Below are 26,217 nucleotides of genomic sequence, written 5' to 3'. Positions count from 1 at the left end.
ATAAATAAAATTAAATCAATAAAAAATAAAAATATTAATTCAAAAATATAAAACAAACACGCAATAAATGAATAGTAAACTTAAACAAATAATAATTAAAACACACAAAAATATAACAATAAAAAATATATAAACAACAAATAAATATTCATGTAAGTAAAAGTTAAATAAATAATATAAATAAATAATAAATAAAACATAAGTTATTATTCAAACCCTAACAAAATTATAAATTACAAAATAAAACTAAATTAAAATATCATTGAGTCTAAAAGCATCTACGGAAGTAGAAAAGTAAAAGAAAAAAGAAAAAGGAAAACTTAGTCTAAGAGCATATACGGAAGTGGAAAACTGAAAAAAAAAAAAAAAACAAAGCTTAGTCTAAAAGCATCTACGGAAGTGGAGTGGAAAAGTGAAAAAAAAAGAAGCATGGTAGAACATGGAAAGCATCGGAAGTGGAAAAAGAGAAAAGCAAGATAAACCACTAACTACGGAAGTAGAAAAAATTTACTCACCGCACTACTTACCAAACAAAAAAAAGTACTTTTCGGAACTTGACTTTCGGGCGAAAAATTCACTTAAAAGATCGGAAGTCCACTTCCGTAACACTATAAAAATTTTACGAACTTCTGATTTTATCATACACTTCCGGAAGTCGACTTCCGTTTCACACATACATTTTCGGAAGTCGACTTCCGTAGAAGGGAAAAAATAATTTGATTTTCGTAAAATTTTACTTGTCTTCCGGAAGTTGACTTCCGTTTTACATATACACTTCCGGAAGTCGACTTCCGTATATGAAAATAATAACTTGACTTCACACTTCCGTAAATAAAAATGACTTCCGTAAAATGTAACAATGAAATATTAAAAACGCAGAATAACATTTATCTCAGACATAAACTTATCAAATATAAACTTCTATTCTAAATGCGCGTACCTCTTTTTCTGAGAAGAAATGAAGCAAATGGTAAAATAGGAGTGGACCCTCAACTGAAAATTTCACACCTCAACTACCAACGAAATTTTTTGCAGTGAAAGTGAAAGAATTGCAGTGTAAGTGAAACTGGAAGAGGGCTGCAATGCAGGGTATATAAAACACTGCTGGTAATTCATTCAGGCAGCCAACTAACTCTGCCATTCATAATTGTTTAATTATTGCGTCTACCTAATTAATTTTTTTTTGTTTAATTTTCCAAGGACATAAATGGAAGAGCATGAATATTTGGTGCAGAAGAAATATTGGGGGTGCAGGAAGAAACCCCTTAATGAATTTACAATTTGGTGAGCTAGCCCGCCCAATCTCCCTTGTGGCCCGTCAATTTTTTTTTCAGCACTTAATCAAAATTTCTAGAAAATTTGATCTACAATAGAAGTGAGTCAGTATCTTCTAAAAATGGATGAGTGTCTTTCGAAAGATATTTCTAAAATTGATTTAATGTGTTTTGAAAAATAAAATAAAAAACGATGAAACACTGGAATAAATTTGACTCTGGATTGTCAGGTTAAAAAAATTAACGAAACGCACGTAATAAAAGTTGAATAATAATACATCGACCTATTTTTCAATCCACTCGACCTATCATTTTAATCATTTTTCAATTATTACATCACAACACTAAAACAATTTAAAAAATAATTAAAAGAAAATTAAAAAAAGGTTAAAAGTAAGTTAAAAATATTAGGTCAAAATATCCATAAAAGATATAAAATTGACGGATCAGTCTTCGGTACGAACCTTTGACTAATGAAACGACTAGAGAGGGCATTTATGTCCATTGTCTTAAATGTTTGGGGAAAACCTTTACTAAGTTTTTTTGTTGGAATTTGTAGAGGGAAGACAGAGTCCAATGTGCCAAACCTTTATACTTCTCTACTTGGAATCTGCATTCGCACCAACCTAATAACCTACGATCCTAACACCCTCTGTCCCTTTGACCCAGCTCACACATCAATATCAGGTTATCTTCTACCTCTTCTCAAACCCCACTTCAGCTTTCATTTTTTTGTCTCCTCTTCAATTTATGTTTACCCACCTTGGTTATGGGTACAACCAGTTGACCTTTTCTTTTCCCGCTATTATACAACTATTCTGCTGCCATTTCATTCATTTTAATCTCCTAGTTCTATGATTTATCGGCAATAATCTTTGTTTCGGATTGGTCAACTTGGATATTCATGGACAGTCCTGATGATAATTTTTTTGACTTATTACTGTTAAGTTGGAATTCCAAGTTGTTCTTGTCCTGTTAATTAGGGGATGTTATGGTGATCTGATTATTTTAATTGAGATGGATTTTTTGTTAATTATGCACTAATTTGTTGGTTTCAACATGGCGGTGATGTGGGTATCATTCTTATTGGTGTTTTTATCAGAAGTGGGTGATGTCTGTTGTAGCTTATCAGCTCTAGATGACATCCTACTGTGGTTTTCGGATTTTGTCTTTAGATCAGGTTTTGTTAGTCAGTTAGTATTGACTTATTAAGTACCTGTTGACCATGTTTTCATCTGAATTTTTGAGTTTGGACCGATTAAATCCCTGGAAATAGCCTTTCCAGCTTGTGGGGATAAAGTTGTGTGCACATTTAGGATTGCATGTGTTAGAAGTTTCATGTTGAATAGAGATAAGGCCAATTCAGAGTACATGGTATAAATCGCACTTTGCAAGTTGATTTTGATTTTGTAAGGTTGAGTTAGACTTAAAGTTCATTTTTTAATAGTATGTATCAAAAAGTAGAAATTCTTGATACAGTGATCTTGTGAAAATAGCATATTTGTTTGGTTTGGAAGGGGATGAGAAGGGGCTCCTTAATTCCTGATTATACAAAACACTCACCTTAAGTTAGAAGTCCCAAATTCAGCAGGATAAATTACTTGAATGGTTCTTAAGCCTTGAGATTTTCATATGTAATAGATTGGTCTTTTGGGTTAAGCTATCTTATGCTTAAGTCCTAACAAACTGTTCTGCATTAAGAGTTCGGTTATGGAATGAGCTACATTGTGGTCCAAACTGAATACCAATAGGTGACAATGTAAGGGGTCCTATATTGAATAAGATAAACTATTTGATGTGATACTGAAGACTTGAGGTTCTCCCACCCAATAAACTGATATTTTGGATTGAGTTTTCCTCTTGTACTCAAGTCCTAACAATTTCCCTTCCCATCCCTTCCGTTTTCCTCTAACCAAACACTATATTACTGTTACAAGTAACATTCTTATTGGGTTTATATTTTCTCTGCATTTAAACTTTTATAAATTGTGTTTACTATATACTTATGTGTTGTTGGTTTTAAGCTAATTCAAAATTTGTCTTCTTTTCTTAGGTTTGATCTGAAATCAAGGATTGCTTCTTAGTTTACCAAGTTTGCATCTGCATAACTGAGAAGAGAACAGTAAGGAACATTCAATAGACTAATACAAACACACTAGTGAATATTTATTTGATGTTAATGGCCTGTTTTGGTTTCAGATTTTGTTATATTATTGTCAAAAGGGTCCAACATATGGTAGTTCGCATGGAGGATATTCAGTTGGATACCAGTTGGGAAGATGTAATCTGTCCCATATGCTTGGAAGTTCCTCATAATAGTGTGCTCCTTCAGTGTTCATCTTATGATAAGGGGTGCCGTTGTTTTGTATGTGACTCGAGTCAATTGCACTCAAATTGTTTAGATCGTTTTAAAAGAACACAAATGTCCAATGCAAATAGTGAGTCAGTGGTATCTGATTGTGAATACAATTTGAGTTGTCCCTTGTGCAGAGGTGATGTTTCTGGGTGGATTATAGTTGATAAAGCTCGTGTGCATCTTGATGAGAAGAAGCGTTGTTGTGATGAACAGCAATGTGCATTTGTTGGAAGTTACTCCGAGCTACAACAACATGCTCAACTAGAACACCCTCATGCTTGTCCATCGAAAATTGATCCTGTGAGACAGCTTGATTGGGAAAATTTTCAGCAGTCATCGGAGATCGTAGATGTTTTGAGCACGATTCATTCGGAAATTCCACGTGGAGTGGTTTTGGGAGATTATGTGATTGAATATGGGGATGATGATAGTGCAGATGAGTTTGAGGACTTCCCTGGAGATGAAGGTAACTGGTGGACCTCTTGTATTTTGTATCATGCCTTCAATAACTTTAGAAGTTCTAGAAACCGAAGAAGGGCAAGAGCTGGTGATCCTAGTAGTAGGGGTAATCGCCCTTTAAGCTCTGATACTTCAAATTCTGATGAAGGTTCTGTAGCATCTGTAGATTATGGCGAGTATCTAGAGGAGATTGATGATGATTTTGTTAGTTCAATTGGCCCCTTGAGGGGTGGCAATGGTTTTCGCAGGTGTGTAGTACTTTTCCATCTTTTTGTTTTCAGTTTTGACATTTCTTTGCATCTCTTTCTCTTTAACATTTATGTGTGGTGTTTGATGTTTTAAATTACACTGACATGTTTGTTGTGCTCAAGTAAACGCAAGTAATATCCTTACATTGTAACACACGTTAAGCTGTCGAATTTGCAGATCTCGGAGACGACATTCTCGCTCCAATGACAACAACTAGGTATGTTATGTCTGCTAGTAACTTTCATTACTTTCTTTTATAAGTGACAGATCTAAGATCCTAGGTCAGTGGTACCAATTAGAAATTATTTGAGTCTCAATCCAATAATTTTTCAAAGTAAAAGTAAAAAATTAGGAGACGAAATTAGGGAGGACAAATATAAGATGAGGCTTGAAAATAATTTTTTTTCAAATATTTGGTAATAGTTTTAACAAAATCAAGAGTATGTTTGTATATCTTTATGTACACGTAGGTATGTTTGCATATCACGGTCTGTTATTGTCAGGGTATATTTGCATATCCTCGTATACACATAGGTTTGTCACGGTCTGTTATTGTCGTACAAAGTTTGTGACAACCTTATACTGGGTGCTGATACTATATTTGTCTGTCTTGCTTGAAGTATGAGAGGTTTGGGTAGTGAGACACTGGTATTTTGAGCTCTTTTTGTTTCATCTCCTTTAATGTACTAAATGATTGTTTCAGTCTTCAAGCAGATACACTCAACATGAAACCAGTGTGATTGATCTTGATGTAGCTGCTGTTGTGACTACTCACAAAGGTTACATTATGGTTAACTTATGCATTTGCCCTGAGATAAGTTGAGGGAACTACATAACAAAATTAACCATTTAGTTTATTCACTCACCAAAGTGATTCTGCTAGCATTTGCTGTGCTTCTTAACTGTAGCACAATCAATTATTTCTTTTGCTTGTACATAAAACTGCTTAGTTGTGATGTGTTAGAATGACTTTTGAGTAGGGATGTTTCCATGTTACCTAAAAATTAAAAATACTCTGTATTTTGCTTCTCTCATCTTGTGACCACGTGAACCTTAAAAGTAAGTACCTTAGGGGTCATGTGCATGAGATTTAAAAATAACAACGTATGCTTTTGTTTGAAAAACCCTTTTAGAAAGTTAAAACTATTTTATGTATGTTAAATCTGTAAAGCATTCTTTTTTCTTTTATAATTTGAAGCATTTTTTATTTTTGTTCTGAAGCATTTTTAAGTTGTACGAAGCGAATAACTCTGGCATGATAATGTTATTTTAAGTTTTCATCTCACCCACCTCATCCACGACGTGGTTTCGTGCTCTTGGTCAAGTTAGTAAGTGCTCTCAAAATGTATTTTTAATTTGGTTATTTATAAGTAGATAATAATTAAAAATATAGAATTTTATATATACACTGAAAATTTGAAAACAATCGGTCGTTATTTTAAATAAAATTTAAGAATAGAAAATGCGACATAAACTATTATTATTTTTATAATTGTTAATTTATATAGTATACTAAAATTACATTTGGGAAATTCTTTCTTACAAAATATTTTATGTACTGTTTTTAAATCTTAAATAATTGAAAAAACGTAATTTTTAATATATATATATATATATATATATATATATATATAATATTAATACTTATTTTAAATTTAGCTTACTTATATTTATGCATCAAAAATTTTGTACCATTCTGATTTCACATGTTTTACAAAGTAAATTTTATAAAATATTATATATATATATATATATATATATTTGTAAAATAGTTTAAAAAGGATTATATGGAGGAAATTATGTAATTAATTTTAGCTGTTATACGGTTACTTGAGATGATGGACTTGTTATTGGTATTTAATTGCTCAGTTTTAAAGGCCGTATCTTATATTTTCATTATTTATCGAATGAAAATTGAATTAACGAATTTTTTTAATTTTAATAATTGAAAATAAACAAAAAATCATTAAAATTATAATTATGTGTATTTTAAAATAAAATAAAAATTAACAATACTCGGATAGATAATGTAATTTTTTAATGAGTCCGGAAAGAAGATAAGTGGACTATAAATTAACCCAATAAACAATAATTTCTACTTTATGCAAATTTAATTTGCATTGTCATGTGTTTGAAGATTCTGTTTTAAAGTAACTGAAACCCAAGACAAGGACATGAAGAAACAAAACTTCCTTAATGAACCGACATTAAATAAGGGGTTGTTCTTTGTTCAATTTTTTTAACGTCATCTGAGAGAGCATTTATTAGGTATTTGGGATTTTATGGTATGTTATTCTTTTTGTGTATTTATTTATTACATTTACAGATGGTTGAAATTAATAGACATGCATTTTTAGCACAATAGATTCTATTAGCCCAAATAAACTTTTCTTGTAAAATTTTTACATAGATAATACATAATGAGTTGTGATTTGATATGAAAGGAAATTTACATTAATCTATTTTTTTAAATAATTCTAAAAAAAATCTTAAACAAGTTTGTTTGAAATCATTGCATTTTTTTGTTCCCATATTTACTTTTATTGAGTAAACTAGAATACACAACCTTTTTTTTTTATGGCTTCTTTAGTCGTTTATTTTAAATGTTAATTATTTGACTAATTCAATAATTTATCTCATTTTTTCTTTCTTTTTCTTTTATCCATCTATTTTATCTTTATAGTTGTCAACCTCCTTTACTCTATACTCGTATATTTTTATTTCTAAATTATATCCAGTTGTTTAAAAGGCTATAAATAGCAAAAGAAATATTAATACCATTCTTATCTAACTCATAATTAATATTAAAAAGTTATACATTATAAAAGGTATATTATTATGGATTTTTATCCTAATTATATAAAAGTAAAAACTACTTCTTTTAGTGCAAATTTTGAAAGATATGAAAGTTTATTCCCACAAAGATACCTTTGGACTTTAGTCTCCAAAGGAAAAAAATTAAGGACCCTTCACCAACACACATGCTTTTTATTTATTTAAATAAAATCACAGGCAAACATTTTTCCTGGCCCACACACTGAGGATAAAAACAAATATTAAATAAAAGCAGAAACAAAAAAAAAAAAGGAAAAAAACCAATAAGCCGAAGGTAACCGCTGCAACAATCGGCTTCTGTTTCGGGGAAAAGAGGTTTTGGATTGGAAGAGAGAAGAGTGAAGTAAAGTGCTGTTTAGGAACTGTATATTAGAAGTTCTGTTACGGAACAAAAGCACTTTCCGAGTGCTACATGGCTTCCGCTCCCGGATCTCGATCCGGCGGCAAAATTCTCCGAACGCGACGGAGCGCCGCCGCGAGGAGCCGTACTCCTTACGACCGTCCCGCCCCGGCCGAGGCTCCAAGCCCTAACTGGCTCTCGCGTTTCGTATTGTCTCCCTCGCGTTTCATTGCTTCTGGCGCCGGGAAAATCTTCTCCTCTGTTTTGGATCTCGATAATGCTTCCCCGTCTTCTTCTTCTTCTTCTTCCTCTGCTGCTTCCTCCTCTCCCTCCTCATCCGCTAACAATTCCGACGCTGGTAATTACTGTTATCATGCAAACTTCTGGAACGGTTATACTCCCGTGCTTGAAATACTAGGGTTTCTGTCCTTTTTGGTTTTAATCTCGTTAATGTAGTGATTTATTTTGTTTTGACTTTTCGAGCTTGTGTGCGTTGACTCTGGTTGTAGTTGATATAGGTTTGGTAGATCTAGTATGCGAGGTGGGAGTAGTACCTTGTAAATTGTAATTATGGCTGTTTTAAAGTGCTTAGTTGGATTTGAAAAATTGTCGAAGTTGCGTGAATCTGTTATGTGTTTTAATTGAACTTTAAGTGTATGGGTCATAGTCGAGCGTTGTTGAAAAAGTAATTATGTATGTTCTTTGGTCTCGGACAATTGTTGTTGCTGTTGTCCCCCTACTAAACGATGTGGTTGGTGTCTAATTTTGCAGAGGAAGTCGGTACTTTCGATGATGAAAATGATAAACAGTCTGAAGGTGATGTGGCGTTGAGCAAGGTAGTTGACTCTCTGTTATGTTATCCTTTGCTTGATTGGGATTTAGGCTTTTTTTTTTCTTCGTCTAACTAGTTATTTTCAGTAAGTGTTCATGGTTTGTAATTCGTGTTAGTTTTTCCTTTGTTTTCTTATCACTTGAGAGATTGAAGTTCTTTTACTTGTTATGCATGCTGTGCATGTTGACGCATGCAATCACGTATACGTTGCAAAGACATGGCATTGCTCTTAATATGATCTCTTGCACAATTTGCTGTTCCAATAACTTATGGGCCTTTGGAAATTTTAGAAGGCTTCACTCCTTACCAACTATCCCCTCAAGAAATATAATGATTAGTGAACCTTGATGATTAAATTATCACTTTTAGAAATGCATTGGCTTTTAACAGTATTGCAGATTATGTTTCCATCCATTTAGAGACAGTTTTCATGTGTGGTTGTCTTCATGAGTCCCCTGGTTTTATCTGATAGCATTACACATTTTGTATTGACATCTGCAATGAAAGTATGGGACATCAGGACTGATCAATTTTTCTGTAAAGGAGCTCCAGCCCTTTGTTGGGAACAGCAAGAACAAGCATATCATCGAGCAGCTTATTCTGAAGGAGTCATTCTCCAGGTTCTGAAGAATTTACATTTTGACATGTGGATAATTCTTTTGTTTTTTATTTTTTCATCCTTGTGTTAGCATAGTTGAAAGTTCTTGATATTCTTTTTGTCAACAATGTAATTTCCTGTAGTTAAATAAGAATGCATTACATGTATGCATGGTGGTTTTTGGGCTTGGTATTGTTTTTTATAAAGTTGCATTTTAAATTAGCAGTAATTTTAGCCTCTAATATGATTCTGTTACATATTTATCTACCTGTATGCCATGATGATAATCTAGAGTACCTGATGGTAGTGGTCAAATCAGAAGACATTTCTCCCTTGGTCAATTTTTGAATTTATAGTAAGACTTGGCAACATTGTTTGACTTCAAATTTTCATCCAATCATGTACGTATTTGGTGATTTTAACTTGGCCTGAGTTTGGGACTTTCAAAAAATAAGCATTAACCTGGGCCAGGCACAGAACATGATCATTTAAAGAGTGCTATGCTGCATATATCAGGGATAGATTTGATTCCTCTAAATTGAGGGATACAGTTTAGAAGGTGAAATGCAAAGTTATAACTGATTCAATGAATGGTTGATATTGTGGTAAAGTGCATGTGCTTGGATAACATTATGAAGTTGTTAAAATCTCAAATGTTGATTTTTCTTTTCAATCATGTACATCATTAATGTATTTAAACCTAAATTTTTCGGACCTTGAGCTATATATGTTGTATAAACATGAGAGTGGAACTGCATTTATAAAAATTATAAGATCAAGAGTTGAATTTTAAATGTTTGCTTGAACTGTATTTAATCTTTCCTCTAGTTGTGTGGAATAAGGTTCTAATACAGTTTAATAATTGATCAGGGAAGAATATGATAGATTGATAAAAATAATAAGATCAAGAGTTGTAGATCCTGCGAATGACGATAATGGAGATAAGAGGCCCACAGATGTACTCAACAAGACTCCTGGAAGTGGTATTCTCTACATACAAACCTACCTCAGTTTTAACATGTTACTGTTTCCTGACCATGGATTTTTATTTCTTAAATACAGATTCACCTGATCTCCATAGTGCTGCCATTATGGAGGCAAAAAAATGGCTGCAGGAAAAAAGTCAGGATTAGATACAACTTCAGTTATAGGTTTTGGAAGTCCTAGCTTGAATTTGTTTGCATTACCACAGGTTAGTGACTCTGTTTGTGGAGAAACTATATTGATTTTTGTACATGCTATCTCCTTCCCCTTTTCTCTTCACATAATGTATATCATGGTAACATGATTTCACAATTAACGATTTGTTTTTATCTGTATGTGTGGCTGTTATGCAGGATCCCAAAGATGAAGGATCACCGGTGGATGTGGCCAAGTCATATATGCGCACACGCCCTCCATGGGCTTCGCCTTCCATAGACCACCCTAATTCTCAAACACTATCTGGTGTTCAGCTCTTCAAAGAAGAAACACCATATCTATTGGGAAACAATTCTACACCGTCCTCCAAGGTGCTATTTGATGTGTGGTTTTTACTTTTGGAAGTTGCATATATGTCACCTTCATCTTTACTAGAAATTTAATCAGAGAATTTGGTCCTACATTTTATTAAACATAGTTTATTAATATAAAAGCATGAACTTAAAATTTTTATGGTTAAACTTGAAAGGTTAATATAGATTGAGCATGAGACAATTGAAAAAGTAGATGGAAAGGATTTATTTTATTCTTTGCAGAGCTGTGCACCATTATGTTTGGTGGTCTTCAGAAGTTGTGAAAACTGAAAAATATGTTTGAGGAGTTCTGTTATGCTCCATTAGTTTGGTGGTCCAATATACTTTCCCTTGTTATCAGGCTATTGTGTTATTATTTTTCCCAAATCTCTAGAAAAAAATGTCCTCGTACATCACATTAATCTCTATAACAAATTCTCCCATCTTTTCTAAATGTATTGTTAGAATTGAGAAGATGGATGGGTCTAACTGTTCCACTTGGGTTTCCAAAATCGAGTTATGGTTAGTGGTTTGGACTACAAATCTCATCTTACTATAACTATTGAATTTATTCCTACAAAGCAACATGAATAATGGATAAAGATTGATGCTTGTTATTAAATTAACTATTCACACCTTACTTAAGCCTATTTTTTATTTTTCTCTGTAAGTAGAAGTGTGCATAAGCTAGGAGTGAGGCCTGTGTTCTTTATACCAATGACACAACATTTGTATGATGTGTCAAGATCTTAACACTTCTTGGTCCCCGATGATTCGAGGGGTCTGTGTATGCTTATCTTGGGTGACTTAATGCGGGCCTTACATTATTTTAATGAGCTCCTTCCACCATTTGCAAATGGGTAGTATTTTTTATGACCGTGGGTTTGTATTGCTTGCCACAAGAGTATGTACCTGTGATCAAATTTGTAATCACCAGTAAACCTTACATCAATTTCCATATCATCTGAGCTCCTCCATATTACTTAGAAAATAAACACGGAGACACACACTTTGTCGGTACGGGAAAACACTTCTTTTATACTACAAAGTAATAACACTTGATGATCACGTACATGTAATTCTAGAAATCATTTAAAATGTGAACATTGTCACCTTATTGGACATACCATTGATGGTTGCATAGTAAACCCCGTTCACCCAATATTGCTAAGTTTGCTTGTATAGGAAAAAGTTCCACAGATAATAAGATTATTTGATAGGGAAGGAACACTTGGAAGGTTGAGTTGGTGCTAATAAGGTTTCCTATATTAGGTATTAAATCTGCTAAGTTAACTGACAATTGATTGGTCAAATGGAAAAAACCTGACCTAAATTTAAGGAAATAGTAGAGTTAGTCAATGGTATTGGGGCTTTAACCATTTGGCGTACCTCACGTAATTAATGCAATCCCCCAACTTGCCTCAGTGGATGAAACATTGCAAGTTCTTGATGTAAGTGTTCTTGTCCCGAAAAATAGAGGTTGTTTAACAAGCTACTGAATGAACTCTTAACCGTGTCTGTAGAATTTATTTTCTTAAAATTTGCGTGATTCAGCTTTTGAAAGCAACCTTAGTGTTAAGATTTGTTCTAGAAAATCTAGGACCTGTGTTTACCCTTTTCACCAGTTAGCTGCCTTTTTTTTTTCTTATAACACAATGTGAGATATGAGCTGTACCTTGGTAACAAAATTTATGTTCTGGATTATGAATTGTCTAGGAATTTACACGAATTACTTCTATCAATCATTGCTGGGTCGTCATTTGGATAGTTTAAGTTACAATATTAAAATGTTGTGCTTATGGATTTTGGTTTTGGCTGATCCTGAAATGCAGTTGAAAAGGGATTCTGCAGCTACTGGTTCATGGAGTATTCAGGATGAAATTCGAAGAGTAAGATTCAGGGCAACAGAGGATTTACTTAGGACACTTCCCTCCTCAAAAATTGATTGGTCTACACTTGGCATGGAGAATAAAAATAATGTAGACTCTTCGGCTATTGAAAACATTGGAACTAGTTTGGCAGAGAGAGTACATAATTCTACAAGTTTGGCGGATGCATCTGCTAACTTCGCCAGAGGATTTGGTTCTCAGGTCTCTCCAGGTATGATTCTGCTGTTGTAGTAAGCCTGTTGGTTTATACTGATAAAACATATAAAGTATGTTCATGCTTTACTCATTTAACTTCATTTCCCTTCAGATTTGGAGAGTAAACTGGAGGGGTCCAAACCTGAATCAGTGCTGTCTTATCCGGTTAACATTAATTTTGAACAGAATCAGGTGCACATCTGAATTGGAGTTTATATAAGAGCCCTCCTCCATTTAATACATTGAAGCTTTTTTAAAGTTAAGCTCTATTTTATGCTAACTCAATTTTCTTTTCTTCAGGGGTCTGTTGCTGTTCAGCAGACCAAAGGTAAACTTCCGACTATTACAGATCTATTCTGTTAGTCAAATTTCTGTTAAAATCAAGGACATTTGTTGATTATCAATGCTTTTGCGTTTGATATGTTCATGAGAGTTACAATTCGGCAATTCAACACAAACATTGTTCTCTAATTGTTATCATTTTAGATCTGAGAAGTGTAATTTAATTACTTACATGTATCAATCCGTTATTGTTCTTTCTGTTAATGCAACCCGACTAGCAGATGTTCTTTTTCATGCATTGTACAATAGTTTTACTCCCCCATCTCTCACTAGAAGTTCTTGCCACATAGGTACGCAAGATGACAGCAGAGAAGTAACTACTTCGGGACTACAAGATGGGTCCTCAAGTGATATGTACAGGTTAGAGTATTTCTATCTTATCACTTATGAATGAAGTTGTGTTTGTCTGTTTATTCAGTATAAGTTTTTTCTCATTACTTTCTAATAGTACCTTATTCTCGCTTCCCATCTCCAAGGCATTTAAGATCCTTAAATTTGTTGATCTGTTCAACTTTTTGACATTGTCTTTAGGCTGATATTTGGAATGTTTAGCTTTCCTTAATTGCAAAAATCACACTTAGTATGCGAAACTGTTTGAAACTGATGACTCTCTTGACTAAAGCTCGTTGACGTTCCCAGCATTTGATTATATTGTCAACGCACTTTTTTATTGTTGACCAACCGAATTTTTGCGAGTGTAGACACCGTACCCCTTGCAAACTGACAATAACAGTGACAAACTATGTTGAGTTTAATCCTGTCAATGTATATGTTACCAAGAGTTCCATGTGCATAGATCTAGACAAGCTTTTTGTATGAATTCTGGCCCTGTATATTATTTGTCTTCTAATCGTAGCTTTTCTTTGAATGTTAAACAGGGGTGACGGACTGGTTAAAGTCAATGGCATCAATGACACAAATAGGCCAGGTCATCAGCTAGACTCAGTTGAAGAAACTAAAGAAGGTATGAATCAGTCCCTTTGGTTGTCTTATGATTAGAAAACATGCTCTGTTGATTTAATGTGTTATCTGACAACTTGTAGTCACACTTGTTAAAATCCTATTTGCGAGAAGCAATATGTTTAGCAGTGTACCATGAACCATTGCACAATGCTAAGGGTTCAGTTTTGCAACCCTTCTGAGTTCCCGTTTAGCTAGGGTATGATATGCATATGTTATTCATTGTCATGAGGATGTATGTACATAGATCAGGGTGGTAGTCTACAAGACCTTGCATGTTTTTGTAGATCATGTTGTTTTCCCCTTGTTCGATTATGATAAATTTCTCCTTTGTGATCTGAAGTTTAATATTTTATTCAATATTCTCAATTTTAGTGTTCATCTTATATGCTGATCCTTCCTTTAAATGCAGCTACAGATTCTAGATTACAAGATAGTAACCACTTAGTAATCAAAGAGAAGGTTGGAGCAGAAGATGAATTAGCAAATGGGTTCCCCTCTTCAGAACCAAGGTAAATTTATGGTTCACAGGCTTTTCTTTGATGTTGAACTTTCTTAAAGTAAAACCTATTTATATATAACCTAGGTGCCTTTTACTTGTAGTTGATCAGTGGAATGTAAAATTATGGGTTAATTTATACTTTTACTCAAGAAACCTCGATTCTCTGTTGCCATCCTTACTTGATTGCGAAATTTAGAATGAACAATTTTTGTAATTGACTTGAAATATGTGGGGACATCAACTGACTTTAAATTAATTCTGCCATTTTCCTGTTTGCTAGTTTCAATGCAGCTCAGGTTATTGAACAGAACACAAAAACATTGGAGGACAAGGAACCCAATACAAATGATTCAAGTCAGGAAAGGACAGCTGAGGTTGTTCTCGAGCAAGAGGCTTGCAAGACATTGCGTGAATCAATGGACGTGCCTGATGTAACTGGGGACGCTGATGGTGTTGCTTCTGGTTCGCAGAACAGTTCCAGCGTGTACGAGGTTCAACACGATAGTTCCCAGCTGGGTGTAGTAGAATCAGGTTTGGCAGCGACACCAACTAGCATTGCTAAGCAAAAGGGGAGAAGAGTGACCGCCACATATAACAGCAGAAGGAGCAGGAGCAGGGGTGTCAAATGATGCCCATTGTTGTATTTTGTATCTTAAATTGTAAGTTACCGTTAGCTTAGAAAGTAGGGATTATGCAGGACATTTGTTGTGAGATTAATTATATTCAAGAGTATATACGTCTCCTTAGACAGCTTTATTTTTTCTTTAATCTCTTCTTTTTTTGTCTGTTTTTTGGGGTGATTTAATCCGGTTCAGGAATTGGAATGTATTTGCTGTATAAATGGTTAAATAGCGACATTTTTTTACTCAGGCATGCCTTTTTGACCCCCCTTCCGTGAACCATAATATTTAGTAACAATATGGTGCGCGAATTAGTTTGAGGTTGATGAAAGGCGACTGCACCAATCGTTTGACTCCACGTAAGGTAAGAGGGAGGGTGGATAAAAAGACAGTATTTTTTCGTTACGAGAAGAAAAGGGAAAATGTTTATTTTCAATGATACAAAGTATTTTTTGTCAATTACTAGTAGTAAGTTCGATTTTCAGAAAATTCAATGAAAATGTTTTACATGATAACTTATTCTTAAATGACCACGTAAGACAAATAATATTTTTTCTTCAGTAGTTTATGAGAATGATAGTAGAGAGGATGATGTTTGTTGGTTGGTTGTTACTTTCTGCACCCATTAAAGCTGTAATTTTCAAATTACTCCTTATTAAAAATATAATAAAAATATCTGTAAAGTTTATTTTTATATTTTCAGGATTAAAATAAATTAAAAATATAATAAAAATATCTGTACCAGTCTATTTTTACACCTCTGAAATATCTAATTCGAAATATAAAACAAATTAAAATAAAATATCCAATTCAAAATATAAAAGAAAATTCAAAATGAGTGTTACGGAACATATTTCTGAAATACCTTAAAAAATACTTGTTTAGAATTATTTTATTTTATATTTATTGGACAAAAGTGGATAAAATAGTGCATTAAGGGTTTTTTTTTTTTTTCATAGTGTAAGCTATGGTGGTTCAAATTGGATTTTAGATGATCATCCAAGTCATTTTTTTGGTGGATTAACTTTTCCATTTTGGCTAAAATTAGCTTGAAGTGATTGTATCAAAATTTTAAAAAGTTAAAGTACAAAATGTGGTAAATATGCCTTAAATAATGTCGTAATTACGTAGGAAAATAATAGTAAACTTATATTTATCTGATTGTTTATCTCATGGTATAAACTTAGATCGATATTATCGAACTAAACTTTAGAAAATGTACAACTAACTTAATCGTTTATTAAAGATTTATTTGTAGTTCACCATGTACACTAAAATACAAACAAAAAAAAAAATTACCATTTACTCTATTGTATGATTGCGTTCTAGTATACCTAGTAAGTCTCATATCATTTAGGAGTAGAAGTCACATTTATATATAACTTATATTAATTTACTTAAATGATTAAATTAAATCACACTCATAATTAATTTATTAATGACATACATTTTTGACTTTCATGAGTTAAAAATAAATTAAAGAATCTATTCTTACAAGATGAAATTGATTAATTTAACATTTATCCATGTAACCAACACAATGTAAATATTCGCCCCAATGTTATTAAACTATGAATTTATTTAATTATTAAGTTGAAGCTTTTGAATGTTAAAATAATTAATTATACACCTACACACACTTTTACCGATATTTTTTAAATTTAAAATTTAAAACAATATTATAATCAAGGAGAAAAGCATTATTTCATAAGCAATTACCGTTTTAAAACACATAAGCATTCATAGTTTTTAATTCCTTTCTTTGTTTTTGCACTCTAATTCACAACAACTCCACTTTTTTGTTTTTTTCTTTTTTCTTTCAATTTTTTCTTTTGTATTTCATCCATCTAAGTAAAACTTAGTATGTAATATTTCAACAAATATAATTTATACTTTAATTACTTTCTTTGTCAAGACTAAATTGGTCTAAATGACTAAAATTATCTCAAATTAATTATATTAAAGATGAACAATACTACAATGTGATGTGAACCTCATTTACACAATGACTAACTTAGGATATTTAGGGTTAGAACTTGGTAGGAAACTTGAAAAATTATTAAATAGATGAATTAGAAAAAAGGTGGAAGAAAATAATCACTGAGAGGTAACACAAAGGATGAGAAAGTTTTTTGATACAGCCAAGAGTTTTTGAATCACTCCCACTGATAGATAAAAAAGATAATTTCTGATTAAAGCTCAAGCTCGACTTTTCATTGATAAAAATGATTCAGCTTATTTAGGAACTTTAACCATCAAAATTACAAAAAAGACATATAAATTTTAATTACAGCCACAAAAAACACATAAATTTCAATTACAACTCACTTAAATCTATTAATAATTTACTCGAGCCAATAATGATCCACTGCCTAGTTGATCATAACTAAAATTGTGGCCACCAAATATAAGTACTTATTTTACACCTTATAAAAAATAGTGAAAACATTTGCATAAATCAGGAATAATTTTATAGAAACTAATTAAAAATTTAAAATTAAAATCGAGGGCATCAAACGATTCCAATTGCCAAAAATACGTTAAAAGAAAAGAAGAAGCAATACATGGTAATTCCAATTGAAGTGTAAATTGGAGTGTAGAGTGACAGCAAAAGAGAGTGCGATAGTGAAGAGAGAAGAAAAGCGGTTTGGTCCAATGCAAGGCAAGGAAATGGAAGGGTTGTCGTCTTCATCGGCGATTGCGCAGAAAACATGGGAGCTCGAGAACAACATCATCCCCATGGACACTCCGGGAGCCGCCTCCTCCTCCTCCGCCGCAACCGCCACCAACGCCGACGACTCTATATTCTACTACGACGAGGCTGGCCAGAACGAGTTCCAGCGCGACAAGCCCTGGGCCAATGACCCTCACTACTTCAAGCGCGTCAAGATCTCCGCACTCGCGCTACTTAAGATGGTCGTCCACGCACGCTCCGGCGGCACTATCGAGGTCATGGGCCTCATGCAGGGAAAGACCGATGCGGACGCCATCATCGTCATGGACGCCTTCGCTCTCCCCGTTGAAGGCACGGAAACGCGCGTTAATGCTCAGGCAGATGCGTACGAGTACATGGTCGATTATTCCCAGACAAACAAACAGGTTCCTTCGCTTAAACCCTAGCACTAACCCTAATTCGAATTTATTCTGATTGAACTGTTTTTTTTTTTTTTTTTTTTGCAGGCTGGTAGATTGGAGAATGTTGTGGGATGGTATCACTCTCATCCTGGGTATGGATGCTGGCTGTCGGGGATCGATGTTTCGACGCAGATGCTGAATCAGCAGTTTCAGGAGCCGTTTCTGGCGGTTGTGATTGATCCCACAAGGACTGTTTCGGCGGGGAAGGTTGAGATTGGAGCTTTCAGGACTTACCCTGAAGGGTATAAGCCTCCGGATGAGCCTATTTCTGAGTATCAAACTATCCCTCTCAATAAGATTGAGGACTTTGGTGTCCACTGTAAACAGGTATCTCTTCTTTTGCTGCTGTTTGCCATTTTTTTTTCTAATTACCTTTTTTTTTTTTTTTTTTTTTCAGTTTTTGTTTAATTTCATCCGTGTGCTTTTGCAGTATTATGCCTTGGATATTACTTACTTTAAGTCATCTCTTGATTCACATCTCTTGGATCTTCTGTGGAACAAGTATTGGGTGAATACATTGTCGTCTTCTCCTCTGTTGGGTAATGGAGATTATGTTGCTGGACAAATCTCTGATTTAGGTACTATTTTTGTTGCAGTCTGTCTATATATATATATATATATATATATATATATATATTGATTTATTTTTTATTGTAGATTAGAATGGTTCTGCAGTTCTCTTTAAAATGTTGTGTATTTGATAGTGCTATGTTTTGAAAGTATGAGTGTCTAAGTTGGAATATTCCTGTTGCAGCTGAAAAGCTAGAACAAGCAGAGAATCAGTTGGCACACTCACGCTTTGGGCCACTAATAGCACCGACACCTAGAAAGAAAGAGGTGAGTGACTGTTTCTATACAAGTTGCGGTATCTTCATCCATTTATTAGAAGTTCTGAATCATTGTATTGAGGTTTCATTTGGATTATTGAAAATTTTCATAACAGTCTCTTTTTGATGATGAAATTCTTTCTGGGTGATTATCTCTCATCTAATTCATGCTGTATGCAAATTTAGATATAAATTTAATTTGTTGAAATTTTGAAGCTTGTTTCTAACTGTTAGCTGTTAGAATATAGTGTACCACAACATGCTTTTTCATTTATCAGTCTTTAAACCGCAGGGGAGAAAATTTGAGACAAATACTGGATAATTAGCCACACTAACTGCAATACTTGTGCTAATGAGTTTGTAAACAGCTTCCATGTTCAATCACCCATGATGCCACATTGCCATGTCACAAGATTAGGTCCCTAATCCCAAATAGTTTTCCTCCTAGCTCGTAATTATGTGTGATGATACCTACTGAAGTGATTAACATACAGAATTGCCCAACATACAGCTTGGCTGAGCCTGGGGCTAACTCATTTTTGATTCATTGGCCTCGTGGGGGTTGGTTGGACTGTCCATTTCGACAGCTGTACCTACATTCAAGAGAAGAGTTGTATGCTAGGTAGTCAAAATTAAGATTTCACTCAAGATTATAAAAGGAAGTATGTATTGTAAATCGGTTTATTTGTGGAATTCATATATGCACACACAAAATTATCATGTCTCACTTAAACTCATAATTGAACTTCAGTTCAAAATGGCCAACAATATATATATATATATATATATATATATATATATATATATATATATATATATATATATATATATATGTATGTATGTATGTGTGTGTGTATAAAGTAGTAAATTAATAGGTGTAAACACCACATTCTAGTTACATACCAGTAACTCCTTCCTAGTTACAAAATAGAAAACCAGTAGCTCCATCCTATTTCCAAATAGAAATTCTATCTTAGTTACAAAATTATTTATCTGAAACAAATAACCTTGTAAGCTAAAATCATAATGTCCAAAGACCTTTAACGCCACCATTTTCAGTTCAATCTCCACCATTCAAATCAGTAATGTCTAAATCATACTGATGTAGAATTTCATTCTCCTCAACTTGGACTGGATCCAAGTTTTCATCCAAATCCAAGTTGTCTGCATCCAAACCTGGTACTTCATTCTGCTCATGCTTCTATAATCCACTCCTCATCAGATGAACAATCAACAATATTATTTTGAACTGGTTTTCTTGTTTGCTTCTAGCATAATGAAAACAACATCATTCATTATGCTTTGCTTTAGCCTATTTCTTCTTTGTGTGGATGGACATAAACAAATGCAAGGCAAATATGATAAGCGAGTAGTAGATTTGTAATTCTATTCTAGGATATATTGAACTCCAAGTAAGCTCACATCAGGAGGAGCTACATATTGAACTCGTTACATGAATGAATTTCTTTTGGAGTTTTGGATGATCATCACTTAAGACTTCCACCAATCTGCTGGAGTCTTCAATTTAGTTGACCTAGAAGATAAGGGACAACCAACATTTTGAACATTAATCAAAGTTTGTTCATCCTCATCCTTCACCATCCTTGCTTGTTGGATGTTTCATTGGACCTTGTTTGTTTTCACTTCCAAACTAGCTTTGAATCGGAACTATAATGCATTTGAGTGTGAAGGGAATAACTCGCAACATGCAAAGGCCTATGAAGTTACTTGTTCCACCTTTCATCAATGATATTCCAAAAGGCAAATAACTAACCACAATATATTACATTGAGTTATTTTTTTGTTTCAGTTTCAAAATCACTAACTTGATAAATAAATAAATATTTAGACAGTTAGATTGAATACGTTTTTTAGATAATATTGAAAGCCTTTTGTATCTTTCCTTGGCTTGGTACATTGCTTCATAAATGAATACCATGATCTATTTTTCATCTAAACCAACCAATTGAAGCACTTCAATTAGAGGCAATGCACCCTTCAAACAAGTTATGATATTCTTCCAAACCTACTACACTTACATTCATTACTAATAAACATTCTAATTAAAGCACTCTCCTTCTCATGAAGGAACCCTACTGTCAAGTAAGATGTGGCAAAAAGAGTAATATTCATCCTCATCCAGTCTCTTCCTTCCATGAAATGTTGCAATAGAGAAATTAAAGAAGTTCTTGAAGAGATAAAGGTCATAATTTTTATACCTTCTTGGAATTGTCTCTTCATGAACTGTGATCTTCTCACAATCCTCTAACATCAAGTCAATACAAAATGAAGCACAGGGTGTCCGAAAATTAGCTTTTCCTCTTTGCCATCAACATTTGACCAACAACTTTGTAGTTTGCTGCATTATCTTTCAAAATAATGGTATCCATCATCTCAGACTTTTTCATCTGTTTTGGGTATAGCATATGTATCTACGGACCTTAGGAAGGAACACAATATCCTTTGGGCTGTTCACTAGGAAGTATATCATTGTCCTTCTTTTCTTATCATACCAGCCATCAATTATAATCGCGCATTTTGTTTTCTTCCATTCATCCCTTTGTACTTGTAAAGGAAGTGCTGTATTTTTCACTTGCTTTCAAATATTGGACTCTAATCTCATGATAGGATGGAGATGTAAATCCAAGGTCATGCCTTAAAACCAAATCAAACATAACACTGAATTGTTCACTCTTTGGCACATTGAAAGGTATATCATTGTTGTAGACAAACCTAGCAGTTGCTTTGCATGCTTCCTCTCTGACACCTTAAACATGGTGTTGATGCTGGCTTGTGAGCTAACTAAACAAAATTATTTCTAGGTCTGTCAGCATTATATGTTTTGTTGTTTTTTCTTTTGTCACCAGCTTCTGCACTTTCCCCCTCCTTATTAAGGCTTGTTTTCTTGATCAAATTTTGTTGCAAACCAATAACAATTTCACAACTTCCTTCTTCACTTCATCTATAAGACTATAACACCCTTGCATGCTCCAATATCCTGGTGAGTACCAGCCAAGTGATGCTTCAACTGATAAACTCATGTTTTTATTACCTTCTAAAAGTATTTGAATTGAAGTTTCCTAGTAACTCCATCATCTGAATTACTATGCTTCCAAGCTATATCATTCCATTTTTCGAATCATATTTTGGAGCCATGGGTACAAAGGAGCTTGAAGTCTTTTCAATTATTGGGGAAAAAAAATGACAAGGATTAGTAGTGAGCAGTGGTGCAATGCAATTTGGTTTATTTTAAAGGAAGAGCAAAGTGGTATGTTGCAATTCAGTGGTGTTAGAATGTAATCAGCCGTTACAGATTTGTAGGAAATTAACCGTTACATAATCTAGAAAATTAGGATGATTGATTCCTAATTATTAGGTGTTTTTATTATATTTGACTCTGTAAAATAGTATAAATACATACGATGTGATCTGCATTAGATACAATACATTCAGAACATATACAATTCTCTATGGTATCAGTAGTAGTGGTAATAAACAAAGAGAGAGAAAGATGGAATGGAATGGGAGTGAGTAGAATTGATATTAAATAGCCATAGGGAGAGCAAAATTCATTGTTTTTGGTAAAGGGAGAGTAGCATTGGCAGCATGTATGCAACATTTTTTATTTATAGAAAAGAGGCAGTCATGACTCAGCAGTTTTTAGGCATTGATTTGTTTTTTTTTTCTTTTGATCGGCAATTGTTAATTATTAGTTTTTGTTAGTGGGGGAGTTGAACCTACAACCTCTCCAATCCTCCCTTCTAAATCCCACCAAACCAACCTTATTTCTCCAAATTGTTAGCCGGAGGGAGTTATACTTGATGGCTTTTAGGCAATGGGGTGAACTGGGTTAAGTAACTGGGTTTTGAAGGAAAAAAATTGGGCTTAAGTTCTGGGTCATAAAATCGGGTCATGCAACCCAACCCAAGAAAATAACCTAGAAATATGGAAAGGTAGGTGCTATGAGAGACACCACAAGGTATGCTGAGACCACGAGAGGCGCTTCAGTGAGGAGTGTTGAGGGCTGCAACAACAACTGCTCCCACACTTGTGAGAAACAGAATTCTTACTTGAGTTGTGATCTGCAATGGCAATCCGATGTGATCCACCAAAATCACTACCTTGAGGTGACTTAAGATGGGAGAGGGAGTAGATTGTAGGCACATTTGATCTTACGCTCCAGAGAGCAATTTTGAATGCCTTGGTTGTAGTATTATACCAAATTTCATTTTAGTATTAAAGTCATACATGTTATGGATGGATTTTCTCACACGTTTTGTAGCTCAAGTGCTATGTGAGCATCAAGATGTTCATACCTGCAAGAGTTTTTCTTACCTCACATCCTTTTTCACTTTTTATTATTTTGGGTCTTACTGGCTTTGCATAAATGATCAATTGCCCTGCCAGTTTTGGTGTTGGAAAATTAATTCTCACTCTTTCCTTTGAAAAAACCTTTCAATATAAATATAGTATGGAGGACACACATCCTAGTTATGTTCAGCAATTCAAATTAATTTTGCTTAAATTTTTATTAAAAAAAGCCCTAAATGGTGGTAGTAGTTCCCCTATCAACATAATTTTTTTTTTCATCAAGAAAGAAAATAGAATAAATATAATTGACCAGAATTAATATGTATGAGCTATGTCAGTGTTAAAATTGATATAGCTTTATTGGATCCTCCATACTTAGCATAACTGGTTGAGAATTTAGATAGATACCAATAATATATGACATCCTAATTAATTTTTTATTCATTACCTTCTACTAAAATAATCATGAACCTTGTTGGTTTATTCTTTTTAAGGGGTTTGGAAGTGCATACTTGTAATCAGTTTACTTTATTCATGAATGACTGTCTGTTAGACATTGGCCAACTTAGCTGGTAAAGTTGTTTGACACCGTCTTTCATCAATCAATTTTATTACAACAATGAGTCATGACCTAGATGTTGGATGGTTGAGCTTGTGGACTAACTTCTGCTTTGGCATCTTTATTTTTCATTGTATTTTTCACTTTTTTGTTTGCAAGAGGAAGTTTCAACCCCTATAACCTATATCCACTCCATTGTCAATTTTCCTTCCCATACCCCAAAACTAAAGAAAACAGAATCAAAATTGGTCTTTTATATCCGATCTTTACTTTTCCATTCAAATGTGTTGTTTTCACAATAACAGTATTATTGTAAACTGGATAATGCATTTCAGAATGAGGTTGTTGCCACTGGGACCCTGTTTTGGTTTGGCTAAGCTATATAGCTAAAGAAAACAGAATCACAATCGGTCTTATTTTAATTCTTACTTTTCCCTTTAAATGTGATGTTTTTACCAAAAAAAAAAAATCATTGGAACTATTGAATTAATGCATTACCGACTGGGGTTGTCAGTTGTCCCCACTGTGACCTTGTTTCTGTTTGGCCAAGTCATTTGTAAAAGAATCAAATGTTGGGATTACTGAAGTACTAGACTTCAAAGGTGCCTGATTAGTTTTTTGCTGAAGACTGCTGATACTGTGCTTGCTTAGTTTTTAATATCGGATTCTCCATGACATCTTAGATTTAGTTGGCTCAATTTACTGGTCTGTTATTACTAACCTTGACGAATATGTGTGGGCTTGTGCGCACATACATGTACTAAATGGAAAATACTATGTGATGTTTGATTATTTACATGATATATCATTGTGCTACATACATATCATTTCCACATTTCCATGGTGGGAAGTTATTTCTGTGTTGGAGCAATGCTCCTGCACTTTGTAAAATTTCTGTGTATATTATTACCCTCTTGGTCATGATGATGGATATGGCCATTGAATATATTCATACTGCCAAAACTATATATAATATATGCTGTTGTGGTGTGGCCAACTGTTTACATATATGAGAATTCTCCCTGCCAAAAAGCGGGGCGCTAAACTATTCTTCATTTATTGAATCCCATTCTTCAAAATGCTTTTTTTTATACTGAAAAAAGTACGCAGTTGTCACAAGCGAAAATCTGGGACAAATTGCAATGGCTAATTATAAATTCGTGATTGATTGTTTTTTAATGTATACCTTTTTAATAACTTTGGTGACGAGAAAATTGAAACCGATAAAAAACCATAACCATGCAAATGTTTAGTAGGTCTTTGACTGTTGATAATTTGAAGCTGCTCTGTATCAACTTTGTTTATGATCATCTATGAATGCCACTCAATGTTGATGTTAACGTTCTTTACCCTCTCCCACTAATTTTCTCTCCTTGCATACCTGATACCGACATTTCCATGATTTGCAGGAAGAATCTCCTCTTGCTAAAATTACTCGTGACAGTGCCAAAATAACTGTGGAGCAGGTGCATGGTCTGATGTCACAGGTAACTTGCTTTGCTACCCCCCTCATTAAATTATTCTCTACTTTGCTTCTGAAATGCAATGATCAATTTCTTCTGTGTAGGTCATCAAGGACATTTTGTTTAACTCCGTCCATCAAGCAAATAGAAGTCACACTGAACCATCTGGTCCTGAACCAATGATTGAAAGCTGATTCTGGCTCTGCTAGACATGCATTGATATATTCTTTCTTTCCTTTTTTTTTTTTTGTTATGCCCTCAATTATCGGCCAACTCTTATGCTCCACATAACAGTCAATCTAGCCTTGTATTTTCTTTTTGGCCCTCCTCTGCATATTCTTGTTTTATTGCACTAGTATATTTGTTAACCATGCACCGGAACTCACCTAACACAAACAAAACCGTTGTCGAATACAGTTAACAAATACCTTTTTAAGCCCTTTTACTACTACTTCCATCCAAGTTATTTTTCTCGCCTTTTATCGTACGGTCCAAATTCTGCGGGGTTGTGATTGATGCAGTCTTTGTCTTTACCACAAATAAACGTTGGACTGGTTGGGTTGTCTAAATAATGTTACTGTATCCATCACTGTTTATATTAAATAGTTGCAGTTTACAGAGTAGCGTAGTAATCAGTATTAAAATTGGTTATAATGAAAGGGTAGGAACTTGATTCGGCTGGAATTTATCATGACACTATGGAAAACCTACATCAGAGAAATGTTTAAAAATATCGTGTCATTTTCTTCTCGAGATTTTAGACCATATTGTAAAAGAGAAAGTTTAAATAATGTGTGGCTAACATCCCACAATGGAACAATAATAACAGAATAAGTAAAACCTAGATTTAGCGTCATGATTTGATCCAGTTGGGATCGTTGAAACTAGAGAGCAGTGGTGAAATTGGATACGCATCATATCATGTGAGAATGAACGGTTGATACAAAATGGAAGGGTCTGAGAAAAAGTAGGTTAAAG

General features: G+C 33.8%; 3 protein-coding genes across 6 annotated transcripts; all 3 read left to right on the top strand.

The window, feature by feature from the left end:
* Positions 1-1,784: 1,784 nt before the first annotated feature.
* LOC114164296 lies at positions 1,785-5,462 on the top strand. Of its 4 annotated transcripts, none has more exons than XM_028048908.1 (6): positions 1,785-1,961; positions 3,328-3,396; positions 3,474-4,096; positions 4,238-4,337; positions 4,516-4,555; positions 5,042-5,462. In XM_028048908.1, the coding sequence occupies exons 3-5, from the start codon at positions 3,508-3,510 to the stop codon at positions 4,553-4,555; spliced, it is 729 nt and encodes a 242-aa protein (XP_027904709.1). In that variant the 5' UTR covers positions 1,785-1,961; positions 3,328-3,396; positions 3,474-3,507; the 3' UTR covers positions 5,042-5,462. The 4 variants fall into 4 exon arrangements, with proteins under 4 accessions (XP_027904709.1, XP_027904710.1, XP_027904707.1 ...); XM_028048909.1 differs by having other exon boundaries at positions 1,786-1,961; positions 4,256-4,337; XM_028048906.1 differs by having other exon boundaries at positions 1,786-1,961; positions 3,474-4,337.
* A 1,958-nt stretch (positions 5,463-7,420) lies between these two features.
* Positions 7,421-15,189, top strand: LOC114163710 (protein KAKU4). The gene is made up of 13 exons (XM_028048005.1): positions 7,421-7,871; positions 8,285-8,349; positions 8,889-8,965; positions 9,814-9,926; positions 10,006-10,073; positions 10,281-10,454; positions 12,269-12,536; positions 12,633-12,712; positions 12,821-12,848; positions 13,153-13,222; positions 13,741-13,826; positions 14,235-14,334; positions 14,605-15,189. Exons 1-13 carry the CDS (start codon positions 7,586-7,588, stop codon positions 14,951-14,953), a joined length of 1,764 nt encoding a protein of 587 aa, XP_027903806.1. The 5' UTR covers positions 7,421-7,585; the 3' UTR covers positions 14,954-15,189.
* A 2,318-nt stretch (positions 15,190-17,507) lies between these two features.
* Positions 17,508-25,690, top strand: LOC114164577 (COP9 signalosome complex subunit 5a-like). The gene is made up of 6 exons (XM_028049296.1): positions 17,508-18,043; positions 18,125-18,406; positions 18,510-18,657; positions 18,834-18,916; positions 25,186-25,263; positions 25,344-25,690. The coding sequence occupies exons 1-6, from the start codon at positions 17,600-17,602 to the stop codon at positions 25,431-25,433; spliced, it is 1,125 nt and encodes a 374-aa protein (XP_027905097.1). The 5' UTR covers positions 17,508-17,599; the 3' UTR covers positions 25,434-25,690.
* The last annotated feature ends 527 nt before the right edge of the window (positions 25,691-26,217 follow it).

This window comes from Vigna unguiculata, chromosome 9 (genome assembly GCF_004118075.2).
Source record: "Vigna unguiculata cultivar IT97K-499-35 chromosome 9, ASM411807v1, whole genome shotgun sequence".
Lineage (NCBI taxonomy): Eukaryota > Viridiplantae > Streptophyta > Magnoliopsida > Fabales > Fabaceae > Vigna > Vigna unguiculata.
Note: the sequence above shows the minus strand (reverse complement) of the source record. Positions and strands in the feature narration are given on the sequence as shown.

Coding starts and splice junctions, on each gene's coding strand:
- LOC114164577 (XM_028049296.1), top strand. CDS start 17,600: ATGCAAGGCAAGGAAATGGAAGGGTTGTCGTCTTCATCGGCGATTGCG. Junction 18,658..18,833: donor TGGACAAATCTCTGATTTAG/GTACTATTTTTG, acceptor TTCCTGTTGCAG/CTGAAAAGCTAGAACAAGCA. Junction 18,917..25,185: donor CGACACCTAGAAAGAAAGAG/GTGAGTGACTGT, acceptor CATGATTTGCAG/GAAGAATCTCCTCTTGCTAA.
- LOC114164296 (XM_028048906.1), top strand. CDS start 3,508: ATGGTAGTTCGCATGGAGGATATTCAGTTGGATACCAGTTGGGAAGAT. Junction 4,338..4,515: donor GGTGGCAATGGTTTTCGCAG/GTGTGTAGTACT, acceptor TCGAATTTGCAG/ATCTCGGAGACGACATTCTC.
- LOC114163710 (XM_028048005.1), top strand. CDS start 7,586: ATGGCTTCCGCTCCCGGATCTCGATCCGGCGGCAAAATTCTCCGAACG. Junction 13,827..14,234: donor AGTTGAAGAAACTAAAGAAG/GTATGAATCAGT, acceptor CTTTAAATGCAG/CTACAGATTCTAGATTACAA. Junction 14,335..14,604: donor TTCCCCTCTTCAGAACCAAG/GTAAATTTATGG, acceptor CCTGTTTGCTAG/TTTCAATGCAGCTCAGGTTA.